At 54.9% G+C, this 14,159-nt stretch overlaps 6 protein-coding genes across 6 annotated transcripts; 3 read left to right on the forward strand and 3 right to left on the reverse strand.

The window, feature by feature from the left end:
- Positions 1-175: 175 nt before the first annotated feature.
- Positions 176-2,245, reverse strand: CKM354_000580700 (uncharacterized protein; the record flags this gene model as incomplete). The annotated part of the gene is made up of 1 exon (XM_044801097.1): positions 176-2,245. The coding sequence occupies one exon, from the start codon at positions 2,243-2,245 to the stop codon at positions 176-178; it is 2,070 nt and encodes a 689-aa protein (XP_044657032.1).
- A 653-nt stretch (positions 2,246-2,898) lies between these two features.
- Positions 2,899-3,771, forward strand: CKM354_000580800 (uncharacterized protein; the record flags this gene model as incomplete). The annotated part of the gene is made up of 1 exon (XM_044801098.1): positions 2,899-3,771. One exon carries the CDS (start codon positions 2,899-2,901, stop codon positions 3,769-3,771), a length of 873 nt encoding a protein of 290 aa, XP_044657033.1.
- Positions 3,772-4,577: 806 nt separating this feature from the next.
- Positions 4,578-5,110, reverse strand: CKM354_000580900 (multiprotein-bridging factor 1; the record flags this gene model as incomplete). Its single annotated transcript, XM_044801099.1, has 2 exons — positions 4,578-4,898; positions 4,955-5,110. 2 exons carry the CDS (start codon positions 5,108-5,110, stop codon positions 4,578-4,580), a joined length of 477 nt encoding a protein of 158 aa, XP_044657034.1.
- Positions 5,111-5,603: 493 nt separating this feature from the next.
- Positions 5,604-7,154, forward strand: CKM354_000581000 (nitrogen permease regulating protein NPR2; the record flags this gene model as incomplete). The annotated part of the gene is made up of 1 exon (XM_044801100.1): positions 5,604-7,154. The coding sequence occupies one exon, from the start codon at positions 5,604-5,606 to the stop codon at positions 7,152-7,154; it is 1,551 nt and encodes a 516-aa protein (XP_044657035.1).
- Positions 7,155-8,081: 927 nt separating this feature from the next.
- CKM354_000581100 (uncharacterized protein) lies at positions 8,082-9,454 on the reverse strand (the record flags this gene model as incomplete). Its single annotated transcript, XM_044801101.1, has 3 exons — positions 8,082-8,393; positions 8,449-8,963; positions 9,013-9,454. The coding sequence occupies 3 exons, from the start codon at positions 9,452-9,454 to the stop codon at positions 8,082-8,084; spliced, it is 1,269 nt and encodes a 422-aa protein (XP_044657036.1).
- Positions 9,455-11,076: 1,622 nt separating this feature from the next.
- Positions 11,077-13,692, forward strand: CKM354_000581200 (DNA replication initiation factor CDC45; the record flags this gene model as incomplete). Its single annotated transcript, XM_044801102.1, has 1 exon — positions 11,077-13,692. One exon carries the CDS (start codon positions 11,077-11,079, stop codon positions 13,690-13,692), a length of 2,616 nt encoding a protein of 871 aa, XP_044657037.1.
- Positions 13,693-14,159: the final 467 nt, after the last annotated feature.

Consider the following 14,159-nt stretch of genomic DNA (forward strand, 5'->3'; position numbering starts at 1 on the left):
GAGGAGCATAGACATCAGAACGTCGAACGCAGGAAGCAGTGGGCTGTATCGGGGCCACTCAGAGGAGACGGGTGCCAGAACCTGGATAACCACGCTGGACACAACGGAAAGCGGAAACAGGCGAATGGCAAGCACGAAAATATGATGCTGCATTGCTTGGTATCTTTATATGCTATCACTTCATCGGACGAGGACCAGTCGGAGCAATCTGTCTCCTCCCACCGATATTGATGCCACTCCCCACACTGGAACCTTTATTCTGGCTGTCACCGCCCATGTACCCATACTGGTTGACGTCCCATGACTGAGCAGGCCCGCTGCCCTGGCTGGCATCTCGAGGCGCGTTCTTAGCCGACTCCTGTGCGGCTTCCCACTCGCGCTGCCGTTCTCGCTCTCGCTCCATTTCGCGTTCCAGGAGAGACTTACTCGCCCAGCCTCCGGCTTTGGTCTTCTGTTGCGAGGCAACGCGTGAGTCGCGTAGGCTCTGCTGCTCAAGTGAAGTGTCACCAGCTTCTTGTGCTGAAGAAATGCGCGGCCCGGTAGTGGTCGGTGCTGCATTGGAAGAGAGGAAGGCTTCCGTTCTATTAGGCTTGCGCTGTTCTGGCTCAAAAGGCTCGGGATCGGGCTGCTTGGCTGGTGTCGGAAGTGGTCTGCTAAATGGTGACTTGTTATATGGAGAGGACTGGTTTCTTGCCGGAAGCACTGGTTGTGATGGAGCAGGGGAGATTCCTGCATCTGCTGCAGGTTGAGGCAGTGGCCGTGATGGCAGACTGGGCTCTGCAGGTTTTGGCAGAGGTCGTGTAGCACCAACTTGGACCGGCCTCGAGGATGCCATATCGTTACTCGATTGATATTGCTTGCGCTGGAAGTCTCGCTCGTCGCCAGCCCAGCTAACATCACTTTGCGATGCACTTCCTGGCCTTGCCGTCTCCGCTGTGCTTGGTCGTGACCGCTCTCCCGTCCCATCTCTTTTCAGACGCTCTTCACGTTCCGCCTGGTATTGCCGCTCGCGCTCACGAGCTTCCTCGAGCTGCTTTTCGAGCTCTCTTACACGTTGTTGTTCGGGTGTCTCGGCAGGTTCGGAAGGCTTGCTGGCCAGCGCTGCTTGCTCTTTCTGGTACTGTGCCAATGTCTGGCCCCGTAGGATGCCAGACGAGGGCACACGAGGCTTCTCTGGCGGTCTCTTGACGCTCATCTTCGATTGCAGCTCGGCATTTTCCTGCTTCCGTATCTCCTCTTCCTCCTGCCACTTGCGCTCTTGTTGCTCCCACTCGCGTTTCTGTTGCTCAAGTCGTTGTCGTTCTTCCTCGCGATGTCGTTTTGTCTCCTCTTCCCATCGCCGCTCCTCTTCGAGCTTGACCCTCTCCTCCTCTTCCTGTACTTTTCGAGCCCTCTGCTCGCGCTCCTCCTGCGCCTGCTGCCGTTGCCGCTCCTCAGCCTCCTCCTTCTCTTGACGCTGCTTCTGCTTCTCCGCTAAGCTGGGCACGCCAGGGGCCTGACTAGTAATCTGACGCCTCGCTCCAAAGCTGATACCTTGATTGCCTTGCGACGCACCTCCCATGTAGCCGTACTGGTGAATGTTCCAAGCTGGCGCCGTGCTGCCTTCATCGCTCTTTTTGCTCCAACTACTAACAGGACCTGTCGGTGATTTTGTGCCTCCGGCTGACTGTTGGGAGCCGGCTGATCCTCCGGTCAATGTCGGGCTCATAGCACGGTTCGTGGGAGGGATGTACGAGGGAGCGGCTTTCGTCGGGCTGGCAGGTCGTCGGAAGCCATTACCTGTAGTCGCGGGGGATTGTACTGAGCCAGACTTCTTGGGCCCAATCGTGTGTGGAAATCGTGATGGGTTGATCTGATGCGCCTGCCTACTGAGTGCGCCAATGGTCTGCAGGACTTGAGCGGGATCCTTCTTCTCGAACAAGTCGACAGTCAGGAAGCGGTCATGCGCGGGCATGTTCAGCGGTGGTAGCTCGCAAGCTCTCAGGAAGTGGCTAATATTTTCCATTTGCACGAAGGGCATTGCACTGGTCTTGAATTTGATGGCCCCGGCCTTGCCTTGCACTGCCAGATTGACCAGCTTACACAGCGCGACGCCATCCTTGAGCGCATCGAGCAAATCGCCTGGTGGCAGTGACTCTCCCAACGTGGTCTCAATCCAATGGCGGGCTTCGTTGGCTGCCTGCGGGGTGTATCGCGCGAGACGCAGGTTGCGCATGTCCTGGTCGAGGCTCGTAACGGAAGCCATGTTTCGGTGGAGTGGTGCTGCTCTGTCTATCGATCGTGTTCAAATACTGTGCACATGTTATTATGTGAGTCAGTGCAAATGCGAGCCCAGGCAGAAGATGTCGGCGGTTGGAGACGGCGAGGCTCAGCGCGCTGCAGGCGTTCGCTGACCAGGCGTGCTGATGGATGACGCAAATCCCTGTTGTTTCGGGCGCAAACACTTTGCGATCCCTGTTGCTACGGCTGCCCCCACCTCGCGCTCGTGCCGGCTGAATGTGCCTGAGGACGAGACTTGTTCTGCGACGGATGTGGCTCCTCGATTGGCTCAGCGGTGCAAGTCGTCACTACGGTCTGCGACGACACAACAAAGCCGCCTCTGCTGTCTGCGACACGCATTCAACCATCACTGCGGACTGCGCCCGCCGCACCATACACTACACTGCAGCCGTCCGCCATTTGTAGCCGCGAACACGTTGGGCCGCCCGTTGTGCGCGAAGATTCTTCGCTTGACGGATCCACTCCGGTCGCTAGTTGTAGCGGGCGTGGGAGCAGACTGTCACAGGACTCCGTCACACCTTGTTGTCCCACCACCGCCCTCCCTCCTGCTCCTCACTCCTTTGACGCCCGACAACTCCTCCGACTGCGGCTCGACAGCCATTCTGCACCCAGCAAACAATGGACTCGATGCAGAGACTGTCGACGTCTCTTCCCCGGAACCGCAGCGAAGTGCCGAACGATTTGCTTGCAGACTTCAAGGCTGCCGCTAGATCGGTGACCGACCTCTATAGAACAGCCGTCACTTCACAGAAGCAGGCTCGAACGGCGGGATACCAAGATGCCCTCGACGACGTGCTCGCCTTCCTGGACAAGGAGAACATGGGATTGATGGACGGCGAAGGCTGGAGAGTGCGTCAGTGGGCGACTGCCCGCTTGGATGGCAGCGGATTCTCGGCCGGTACAGTGGCCACCACCACCACCGAGGAAGATGATGAGGACAGATCAGTCAAGGAGGAGGAAAAGGACGATACCAGGAGTTCGAGCCCGGAACTGCAGAGACGACCAGTGTTGCCCACAGCGACCAGTGAACTCACGGTAGAGGACGATACGCCACTCCAACGACGAGTCGTCTCCGAACCGCCGCAAGCTCAGCTGCCTGCGCAACCAACACCACAGCAACCACTACCGCAGACCACGTTTTCATTTCAGTCGAATTATGCATATCCACATGGCAACCACGACAGAGACATGGAAATGGATGGAAACAGCACCACTTCTGTACAGGCTTACGCACCAACATCTGTTCCTTCTCCCGCAGAAAATGCTGTCCGCATAATACCGCGATCTACCCGCTCCAATCGACGCTCTAACCACAATCGACGAGTAGGAAGTGATAACCGCACCCCAACTTTAAACTTCAATCTTGGATCGGCATCTGGCACGAAGCGGAAAATACCCTTCCCCGACTTCTTCGATATTTCTGGCATCAACGACAACGGAGACAGGAAAGACGATGGGAGGGACAGAGGAGGAAAGCGGAGGCATGTGTGAAGGACGTTTTACCGCGCATGGCCAACATTGTGCTTGATCGGGACGGAGCATGTTAGCATTCCGAGCTGTATTGTCTTCAGTGCAAAAGAGTTTCATGTGCATGGGAAATGCTGTCATTCGAAGCGAGCGAGGAGTACAGGTTTTTTGGTCTGAGGACTGCATCTTTTGAGGTGTGTTTTTTGGTGGAAGATGCATAGGACTGGCAATTCTATCCTTTCGAGGAGTACTAGGGAGGAATACGAGGAGTACTGAGGATGGAGACCCTGGAAGCATTAGGCAGAAAGGGGAGCATTTTGCATTTGCATTGTAGAGGTGGAGTCTTGTCGTTATTGTCTTGAAAAGATACCCAGGGATGTTACGCAGACAACGAAACCAAATGACAATTCTATATGTTTTGAACATACTTTGCGCCCTCCCGCATTCCTGTTTCTGTCGTCGTGTTGGTGAAATAGACGGCCTATGCAGCTTTTCGCATGAATCCCCATGGGTGACATCTTTCGGACAGCATGCCGATCTTTCAGCCAGGCATAATGAAAGACTGGAAACTCGGGCAACTTGAAGAAACGGGATCGTACAATGTATTTCATAAAAGCATAGCCATATGGCGTTTATTGATTCGCCATTCCGGATCGCTCATCGCTAATTCATCATGCCACGTAACATTTTGAGTGTGTTTCGTGGCCTTTGCTCTCATTCGAGCAGCACAGCAGAGGAGCAGTCTCATCTCAGACCCGTAGAGCGGGACTCAAAGCATCCAAAGAACTCTCGTATCTGTTCTCAAAGTCCATTGCCCAGAGAAACAACCCCTACTTCTTCTTCGGCCCCAGCATTGGCTGGCCAATGTTACTCCCCGTCAACCGCACGTTGGCAGCTTTCTGAATCTTCAACACGGCGTCCATGGCAGGGAAGTCGGCTCCTACACGTTCCAAAGCGGCAACGACAGCCACATCGACGTTGGCTTTGCTGGCGAGATCCTTTTGCGTCATGGTCGCACCCTTCTGGTTTTTGAGCTGGGTGCGGGCTTGCTGGAGGGCTTTGGCGACATCGTCGGGGACTTTCTTCGTGGCGACAGGGCCGTCGGCGCGGTCGACTTTGGTGAGGCGTTGTCCTTCGGGGTTGCCAGAGGCCTGAAAGTGGATGTTAGGAATGAGCGAAGCAGGGGCTTGTGTGATCTGAGGCTTACGTTTGCGGTTGAGTACTTCTTCTCTGTGGCTAGGATAGCGCCGCTGCGCTGGGCGGCGTTGAGTGCGCTCTTGCCCTTGATTGTGGTCTCGCGTTGGGCAGTACCTGGTCCGCGGACCTTGCTGCCAATCTTGGTGGTGGTCTCCCAGTCCGACATTGTGCTGACGGTGGGGTTTGTGGGTGTGGTGTAGGTAGTTGAGTTCGGTCGCTCGATCGCCACGGGCTGTTCGAGAGGTATATGTGAGAGGTGATTCGCTTTGTGGAAGTGTCGCGTGAGGATGTTTGTGTCGAGAATAAAGTCAGTGGTTGGCGGCAAATGATGAGTCTTGACCAGGCGAGTCCAAAAGTGAACCGCAGCTTCCATGACGTTCGATTGGCTCGCGCGTCCGTGCGCCCCTGCTTATTCACCGCCGCCGCCACCGACTGCTGAGTGCGGTTACCGCACACCACCACCAACCATTCGGATCAGACTACGCGTGACTTTCACACGCGCCTTCCACGCGGCTTCCGTGAATCTGGCCGTTTAGCTGATCGGGGCAGCGGAGTGGAGCGCATTCTCACAGCATTGACTCCCAATGGCTTGAGATGCCAAGGATGTAGACATTGCATAGCAAGTGGCCCGGAAGGTCTCACGTACTACAGCAATCATCATGCTCCAAGCAATCTTCTATGCGCGCTTCCACCCTGAGCGCGGGCCCAGTGTCATTCACCAATACCCCCCGAACACAATCAAGTCCTCTGACCCCATTTCCAATCCGCCTCTGATCAACTGGAGTGAAGTCTCGTCGTACATCATCGCCCCCTATGACCTCTGCAATTCTCCACTGTCAATATGTAACAATGGCCATCGCATTCTGGGATACCCCATCAGCCTGGAGCATGAAGACTACGACCGAAATCGATTCACGTTCAACGTCTGCCTTGTGCTAGACGAAGACGAAGATGCGAAACCCTGGGAACAAATCGTGAAGAAAATTGCAAAATTTTGCGTTGCACTGGAATGGGAAGGATGTGTCTTGCAGCACGAAGAAGATCATCCCGGTCGGAATTTGTCTGGAAAGGAGGATACTTCTGTCGAGGGCGGCGTGCAGAAAGGTAGCGTGTTCATGGTGTTGGAGAGAATCTTCGAGGATTTGAATCATTACGGGGAGACATGCACCCGAGTGGATGGCGTGAAGGGCGAAGATGGGCTGTATGTCTTGAACTTAAGACTGGAAACGGAGAAAGATTTTGCGAAACGGACGCCAGAAAGGGTTCGGAGTTGGGATGTTCCACTGCTCGTGAGAAATCTCCCGGATCCCGGCGAGTGGACGTGGGACTTGACGTTGCAGAGGATGTATGGTTTCATCGATGGTATCAGGCACGTCAAGAAAATTGCTGAGCTGGCCGATGTGGAGATCAAGCTGGTCAAGCGAGCGGTCAAGGAGCTGGTGTACCACGGACGAGCGGTCTTACTGGATGTTTTCCACTTTCAAGCGATATACGCTTGTACGCCAGAAGTGGTAGACTTCTTTCAAAACGAAGAACTGCCGGATGAGTGTCGCAAGTATATCGCCATTCACGTGGATTCGGAACCTCAGAAACAGCGAGACGGCCGCAAGTCCGAGACGAATGGCACAGAGAAGAACACTTTGCCCACCCGCGAACAAATCATGGCACTCTACGCCGACCTGCAACCGGGTCTGCAACTACAAGAATACTGCCTCACCCACAAGACTCAGCTCGCCAATATCGATGTTCGCCGACTCATCACTTTCGGGCTCCTGAAAGGCTTCCTGCGCCGTATCCACAAATACGCATTCTCCTCTTCGCATCCCCTCCACCTTCCACAACGCCCTCTTTCACCTGTCCTCTCCCGTCGATCCGCCGGCACCACGCAGAAAAGTTTCCGTTCAGGACACACAGCGACAACGCGGTCCGGGGATGACGCTGTGCGAGAGTTTGAACGCGCCTGGCGTAAAGCCGCTTTGACTTCGGGCTGGGCTACACCTCCTTCGGGACCTCATCCAAGTTCATTGAGTAAGAGTCAGCGAAGTGCAGATCAGGTCCGGACTGAAGAGGATGAAAAGCTGAGGAGTTTCCTCGATGGAGAGCACTGCTTGGATGCGATTTGTGTGGAGATGGGACTGAGCGAGAAGAAAGTCTTGGAGAGGCTGAGAGGGTATGGACGGAGTGGTGAGGTGGTTCTGTTTAACAAATGAAGGCATGGTAAATCATTGTGGATATTCTGGACGCCACCAGACGAGATTGGTTCATTCTGCAACGCTACAATGAGATGGTATAGCGCAGAAGACTGGGCGATGGGAAAGGACTGCATGATCCAAAGTCTGACTGCAGCAATCATAAACGCTTGAAGAAGTAGGGCCGAACGTGTACACTGCAGTCCGCTGGGAATCTTCACTGGCACTTCAGCCGCGATAGGAAGAGTGGATTTGCACAGACACAAACAGCAGCATTGACTCACAGCGACTGAAGCTGCCAGAATGGACGTCTTCGTGTCCATCTTGACGGCAAGAAGATGAGCCGTGGTCCGGCATGCTTCAGTGATTATGCCACAGCGTATCACAGCGTGAGTCAAAAGAATCACGACAGGCAAACTCAAGAATGTGATGGAAAGGTAATAACTTGCATATCGTGAGGATTCGTCATATATCGTTAGTGTTCTCGGACCTATATTCAAAGTTCACGAGACATGCCAAAAACAGCAATCGTTCGTCCACTATTGTTTCAGCGTGAAAGCAAGAACGAGCCATGACAGCGTGAAGAACTTGATAGTCTGAAAGTATTGACAGACTGACTCACGAAGGAACGACCACAATGTGTCGATGGAAATGAATATGTGCAATTTTTCATTTGATTTTTGGGTCTCATTAAACCATACAGCCGTAACTAATATACAAGTGTCATGTTAGAGTACAAAAAGTATCCTTTCCTTTTCCATATCCATTCCAATTCGATTTCACATCACATCAAGAGGTCCTGTGCATAACCCTCTTGATGCGCCGCGACGAGGTTTCTGTTCCACCCCGTGACAGCCGTTTTCCTTGCTTTGTGTACCGACGATTGCCGCCGTACTGTTTTGTTCGTTCTAATAAACCAAAAAGGCACAACGAGGTTCCGTAGGTCGCTTAGACCATACCCTCAGCCTTTTGGCGCTCCAAGCGGTTCTGCACCATCTTGTGTGGGGTGAAGAGTTGCTTGAGACCGAACCATGGGGTGTTGACTGGGGTCTCGCCAGTGTAGACAAATGCGTCGTAGAGGAAGCCACCGACGGGGCAGCCAACGAATGGAGCGACGATTGGAATCCAGAAGTAGTAGTCTCCCGCACTCCAGACATCGCGACCGTAGCCGACAGCTGCGGTGAGGAGACGTGGGCCCAAGTCACGGGCTGGGTTGATGGCGAAACCGGTCTGAGCACCGAATGCGATACCAATACCAGTCTGGAAATTGTCAGTATTTGTGCGGTAGTGTGGCGTGCAAGTTTATGGAACTTACCAGGGTAAAGAAGAGGCAGAGTGGGAACCATGCACCAGAAGCCACGAACTTGCCCTTGTTCGAGTCATCCTGAAGGGCGAAGATGATGAAGACCAAGAGTGCAGAGCCAATGAATTGGTCGAAAAACGCGCTTGTTGTGCTAATGCTTGGACTTGGGTAGGTGGCGAAGATTCCGGCGGTGGCAGTCTCAGATGGAGCGACGCTGCGGGCACCGCTCTCGTAGGCGTTAATCAAGCCGATGTAGTTGCCATAGACGACGGCGGCAGCGGCGAAGGCACCGGTAAACTCAGCTAACCAGTACATGGGCAGACGTCGCCATGGAAGTTTGCGGAACATGCAAGAAGCGAGGCAGACGGCAGGGTTCAGGAAAGCGCCGGAGTCACCAGCGATGTAGATACCCAACATCAAACCAATACCCCAGCCCCAAGTGATGGTCACCCAGGAACCAAATCCATCGGCACCGGGGGCAGATGTATCGTTTGCGGTGAGCAATGTCTGCGCAATGGAACCAGTACCTGTATTGATTAGCGGATAGATTGAGCGAAACAGCGAAGTGATATTTACCGAACAAGACGAGGACGAAAGTGCCCCAGAACTCGGCGAAAGGCTCCTTGAAGGCGATCTTGACCTTTGACCAGAAGAAGTGGTTGTGCTCAGCGTGGTCGAGCTCCTCGTCGACAGTGGCCATTGGAGCCAGACCCATCCAGGCACGTGGTGTTTGCAAAGTCGAGGAAGCCGCATGTTCCACTCTGGCAGAACCGATGGACTCTGATCGGTTCAATTCATGATGTGGTGGCATGCCGGGGGAGGACATGCTGTCCTTGCCGTCCTTGTCTGACCATTCTCCGGAGCTGGAGTGGTTCAGAACACCACGAGGTGTCTGCTGCTGGTCACGGACGGCAGCATTGCGCAGAGCGTCGAGGTCCTGCTGCTGCTTTGTTGTGGTTGCCATGTTGTTGGGATGTGTGGCTGCTGGTGAGGGAGGTATGGATACTGGCTCCAACATACAAGGCGGTTGGGTCCCCGGGGTGGAAAAAGAAACAACCTCGCCGCGGCAGAGGAGTTATGGACAAGGTATACTGCTAAGAGAGAGATACAGAAGGGAGGCTTGTTCGAAAGGACCTGCCTTTAATATCTAGACAGCTCCTTGTTGGCTGCGTTGCTTCTCCAGCCTCTTGGGTCACGGCTAATGAAGCTATCAACCACAGATCTGGTGATTTGTAGATCCATTGCCATACAACCCTCAGGGTCGAGTCAGCTTGAGAACGCTGTGAATGCGAGTTGGCCGTAGAGATCGGTGCTAGACGGCGTCATCGGTCGATAGAGATCGGGAGAGTGCTGCAGGTACAAGCCGCACACACTGTCAGATCAGAGCAGACAAGCGCCGCTGACTGGAGATGGCAGGAGCATAGGGACGACCACATCCAGGAACGAGTCGCTGGCGTTGAAAACAGAGCGTAGCTGCTCAATGGGGTCGCGCGAAACCAACCACGAACGACAGAGCGTGCCATTAGCTTTAGCCTCCCGCACGGGGACGCGGGGACGAGCGACCAGAAGAGGTGATGTGTGAGTCGTGACTTGCATGGAGGTGCGCACTGGTCTGCATGTGCCCGGGCTGGATGAGCTGATGCTCCTCTGCGCAGCATAAGTGCTTGGGCACCCACGCACCGCACTGATGCCATTGACAAGAGCTGGACAGCATTGGCGTGCGAAGGCTGAAGTCTGCAGAGTCAGCGCTTCGATGCGATGGACGAGGTGAGGTCAGCGGGCGAGCTTGGGTATCCTGGCTTGCGCGCCGCCCATTCTCCTCCACGACCGGGAACGCGCACTTGGCGGCGTCGTGAACATGTTTGACACGCTGTTGCACACAATGCTCTGCCATGCAGCAGCAAACTGCGCATTTCTCTGCTGCTGCGCGCCGCGCTGCTGTCTGGCGTCGTCATGGCTGGCGGTAGGAAGCGCGAGGACGTCAAGATCGCCGCGGCTGCTGAGGGTACGAGTCGTGTCCATGAGCGACCTCCTCATCGGCATCGTGACATCAGTTTGGCTTGTGAGGGCAGCTGGCCGCCGACTTTCTCGGCAGAGATGCCGCGCCGTGTCATGAACGAGCTGGCCGAGGGCGATGCCGATGCGGCGGAGGCCCTTTTCGATGTAGTCTGTCTTGTGGAAGCGAGAGCTGAAGTCGCGAGAGGTAAAACATTGCTGATGGTGTGGTTCTGGTGCCTCAGGCCAATCAAGACGGGATGAAGTCACCGATCCCGATCCCGATCCCATGGCTTGGAGCGCGGCGCGTCTGGAGGCACGTCGCGTGTGTGGGACTTTGAACAACAGCACTCAGCAATCTGTCAATGCACCACAGCACCACCAACACCACCACCAAACACCGCTGCCACCGCCTGCACAGCAGACGTCTTGTCCTCGCCAGTACAACCACATTGGACTGTAAGGAATCTATATATCGCATTCACGCCACGTACAATCGAGCCGCCACGACCATCAACCCGACGCGTCCATATACACTTCGCTATAGATCACGACGGCAACACCGCCAATGCCTGGACGAAAACGCGACACTCGCCACGTCCGGTAGCCAGCGTACACACTCTGGCCTGCGCGTTGTAGCCGACCATGTATCTCCCACGAACCGACATCACGCGCCTTTACAGCAACCTTCTCAAGACCACCCACCCGTCCTCGTCTCCCGTACAGATCCTGACCGCACTTTCCGTCGACAGCATATGTGCCACACGAATACTCGTCAGCCTCTTCAGACGCGACTTCATACCGCACAAGATCCAGCCTGTTTCTGGATATGCTGATCTACAAAAGTTTGGGCAGGACCTCGTGCTACCACTAACGCGACAACGGGGCGGTGATGGCGGGACAGTGGTATGCCTCGGCCTGGGAGGTGCTGTGGCTCTTGAGGAACTCTTGGGACTCGATGGCCGGACCGAGAATGGTGATATCGTCGAGGGTGGCATGCAGAATCATGGCGTCGAGATCTGGGTCGTTGATTCTCATCGGCCGTGGAATCTGGAGAACGTGTTTGGCATGTCCTCTGCAGTCCCCGAAGTCGACGGCGTTGCTGTGCAGCGGCCAGGTGTCCAGCAAGGTCGAATCAGTCCAAGCTACAAACCTGGCATGGGGGGCGTGATCGTCTTCGATGATGGCGATCTGGAGGAGCTATTACAAGCTGAGAAGGAGGCATACTTCGCGTTACAAGAAATGCCCGAGATAACGGAGGACGACATCGCCCTTGTGGCCGACGATGAGGATGACGACGACGAGGAACAGCAGGACGAGGAGGGAGATTCAAGCGCGGGCCAGAAGCGAAAGCGTGGATCCGACGCCGAGGACGAGGATGACTACCTCTCAGATACTGATGGCGAAGATGGACGACCGCGACGCCGGCGACGAAGCAACTCGAGTACATCCGTACCAATACCATCGTCACCCGGCGGCAATCCACTTTCAGGTCAGCTAGACATTGCGTCCACCCCCCAGAACATGCCGTCTTCTCCACCCAAATCGAAAGAGCCGAATGAAAAGCAGAAGATGAAACAATTGCTTCGATTGAGACGAAAGCACGAGGGTACACTTGACAGGTACTACGATATAGGCACGACTGGCGCCGAACCCGTGAGCAGCATCATGTATTCTCTCGCATCGGAGCTCGGCCGAGAAGAGAATGAGTTGCTCTGGTTGGCAATCGTCGGCATTAGTGCCATGCTTCTGTCACCATCCGGAGCCGGACCTCGAATCAATTACATGCGCATAGTCCTGCAAGACGAAGTGCGGCGTCTCAATCCTATCCCGGAGTCAGAGCTTCTCAAATCGCAAAGCGCGGAGGCCACCATTCCCACAACGGCACGCAGTCCTACCGACAACGGCATTCGTCTCTCGCCCGAACCGCGCTTTCTCCTCATTCGCCACTGGAGTTTATATGATGCCATGCGACACTCCCCGTACCTTGCTACCCGTCTACACCTGTGGAGCGATCAAGGAATGAAGCGCTTGCACAAACTGTTAGCCAAGATGGGCATCAGCCTAGCCGAGGCAGGACAAGGCTACCTCCATATGAATACGGATGTCAAGCAGACGCTTCGCAAACGCATTCTCAGGTGGGCCGCACAATACAATCTGGAAGGTCTTGTCCCTGGTGATAACGGTCCTCGCGGTATGGAGAACTGGGGTTTTGTTCGATCGTGGGGATGGGCAGGTACGCTGTCAGCAGAAGACGTTGCGATTGTGGTTGGCGCGATACTCGAGGTCGGCACCGATCATTCGATCTTCCCAGACCTGAAGTTCGACAACAGGCCCAGCACGGACTTCAACTACAATGCTCGAATGCGCAACTTACCTACGCCTCCGCACAGCTCAGACGACGGCATGGACTCGTCCTTTCACGATTCCTCGGATGTGCCTGACTACGTCAGCCAACGCTTCTATCGCGCCTACGATGCTCTAGAGCCACGCGTCGGACTTAAGACCTTGCAAAAGAGCATACCCGCTGCACAGGACCTGTACAGAGCTATACTTCGCGTCGGATCGTATCTCATCAGCAAGAAAGTCCTGCGGCATCTCCGATCTTTCCGTATCGGCGTCGTTCGCGAAGGATCAGATTTGCATGTTTTCACGCATCCTGGCGCCCTCGTGAGGCTGGCGAGTTGGGTTGCCGAGGCTGTTGCTGTACTCGAAGCCGAAGCCGGAAAGAAAGCCCGCAAGGGAAAGGACGAAGCACTTGTGCTTGGTGCTCTTGACGAGAGCCGCTCGGTCTACGTTGTTGTCGGCATTGGTGGTGGCCCGGGCTGGAACGGTAGCGGCAAGAAGATTCGATCAAAAGCCGAGATCAAAGAACGCGAGGAGAAGAAGAAACGAAAGGAGGCCGAGCGTATCGCGAAGCGTGCGGAAGCCGCAAGAAAGAGGGAAGAGCGTAGGCATCTGCGACGAGAGCGCAATGCCGCCAACGGTCTGGACTCAGATGATGAGGAGGACTCTGAGAGCGAACCCGAGACTGAAGACGAGGACTCTGACTCTGACGCTGACTCCGACGACGAAGAAGTTTCAGCGGGTCGAAAGAAGACCGGACCTACCAATCGTTTTGGTCAAGCCTTCCAAGAAGTGGTCGAGCAAACAGGTGCTCGAGTCCGAATCGACTCATTCGAGCACAGTGTGGTGGAGGTCAAGAAGGAAGATTTCTCGGGCTTTTTAGAAGCTCTGAGCTCGAAGACCGTCGTCTCGTGAGCGGGCAGGAACGATGGGTGTGTTGTCGGGGTTCAATGATAGCGTTTCACGATACTGGGCTGCACAGCTTCTGTTTGAGATTTTGCATAGGGCTATCGCATGGGGTGCGAAGGGCGTTCCGGAAGCGCAGTATGAAGACTCCTGAGATACACAGCTGGTTCCTATTAGTACCATGATGACGGTCCGCGCTACAGGGAGACAAAAGCATAGATATGAAGAAAGCTTGTGGAAGCATCTTTTCGGCCCTCTCGTCTCACCTGCTCGCGCCTATTGAGAACGCGGCACCACTTCACCACGCTGATGAAGAACAGGTGTTTCCAGCACAAGTTAAGCACAACTGACAATAGCGAATAGATCCCATCAACGACTGTCAACATCCTCGGTCTCGCTTTCGCCGCGAATGATTTGATCTGGACCTCGTACATCTTGAAGAGAAATACGAAGTGTGCATTAAACTTGACGGAATG

Source organism: Cercospora kikuchii (assembly GCF_019650295.1).
Source record: "Cercospora kikuchii DNA, contig_00003, whole genome shotgun sequence".
In the NCBI taxonomy this organism is placed as follows: domain Eukaryota; kingdom Fungi; phylum Ascomycota; class Dothideomycetes; order Mycosphaerellales; family Mycosphaerellaceae; genus Cercospora; species Cercospora kikuchii.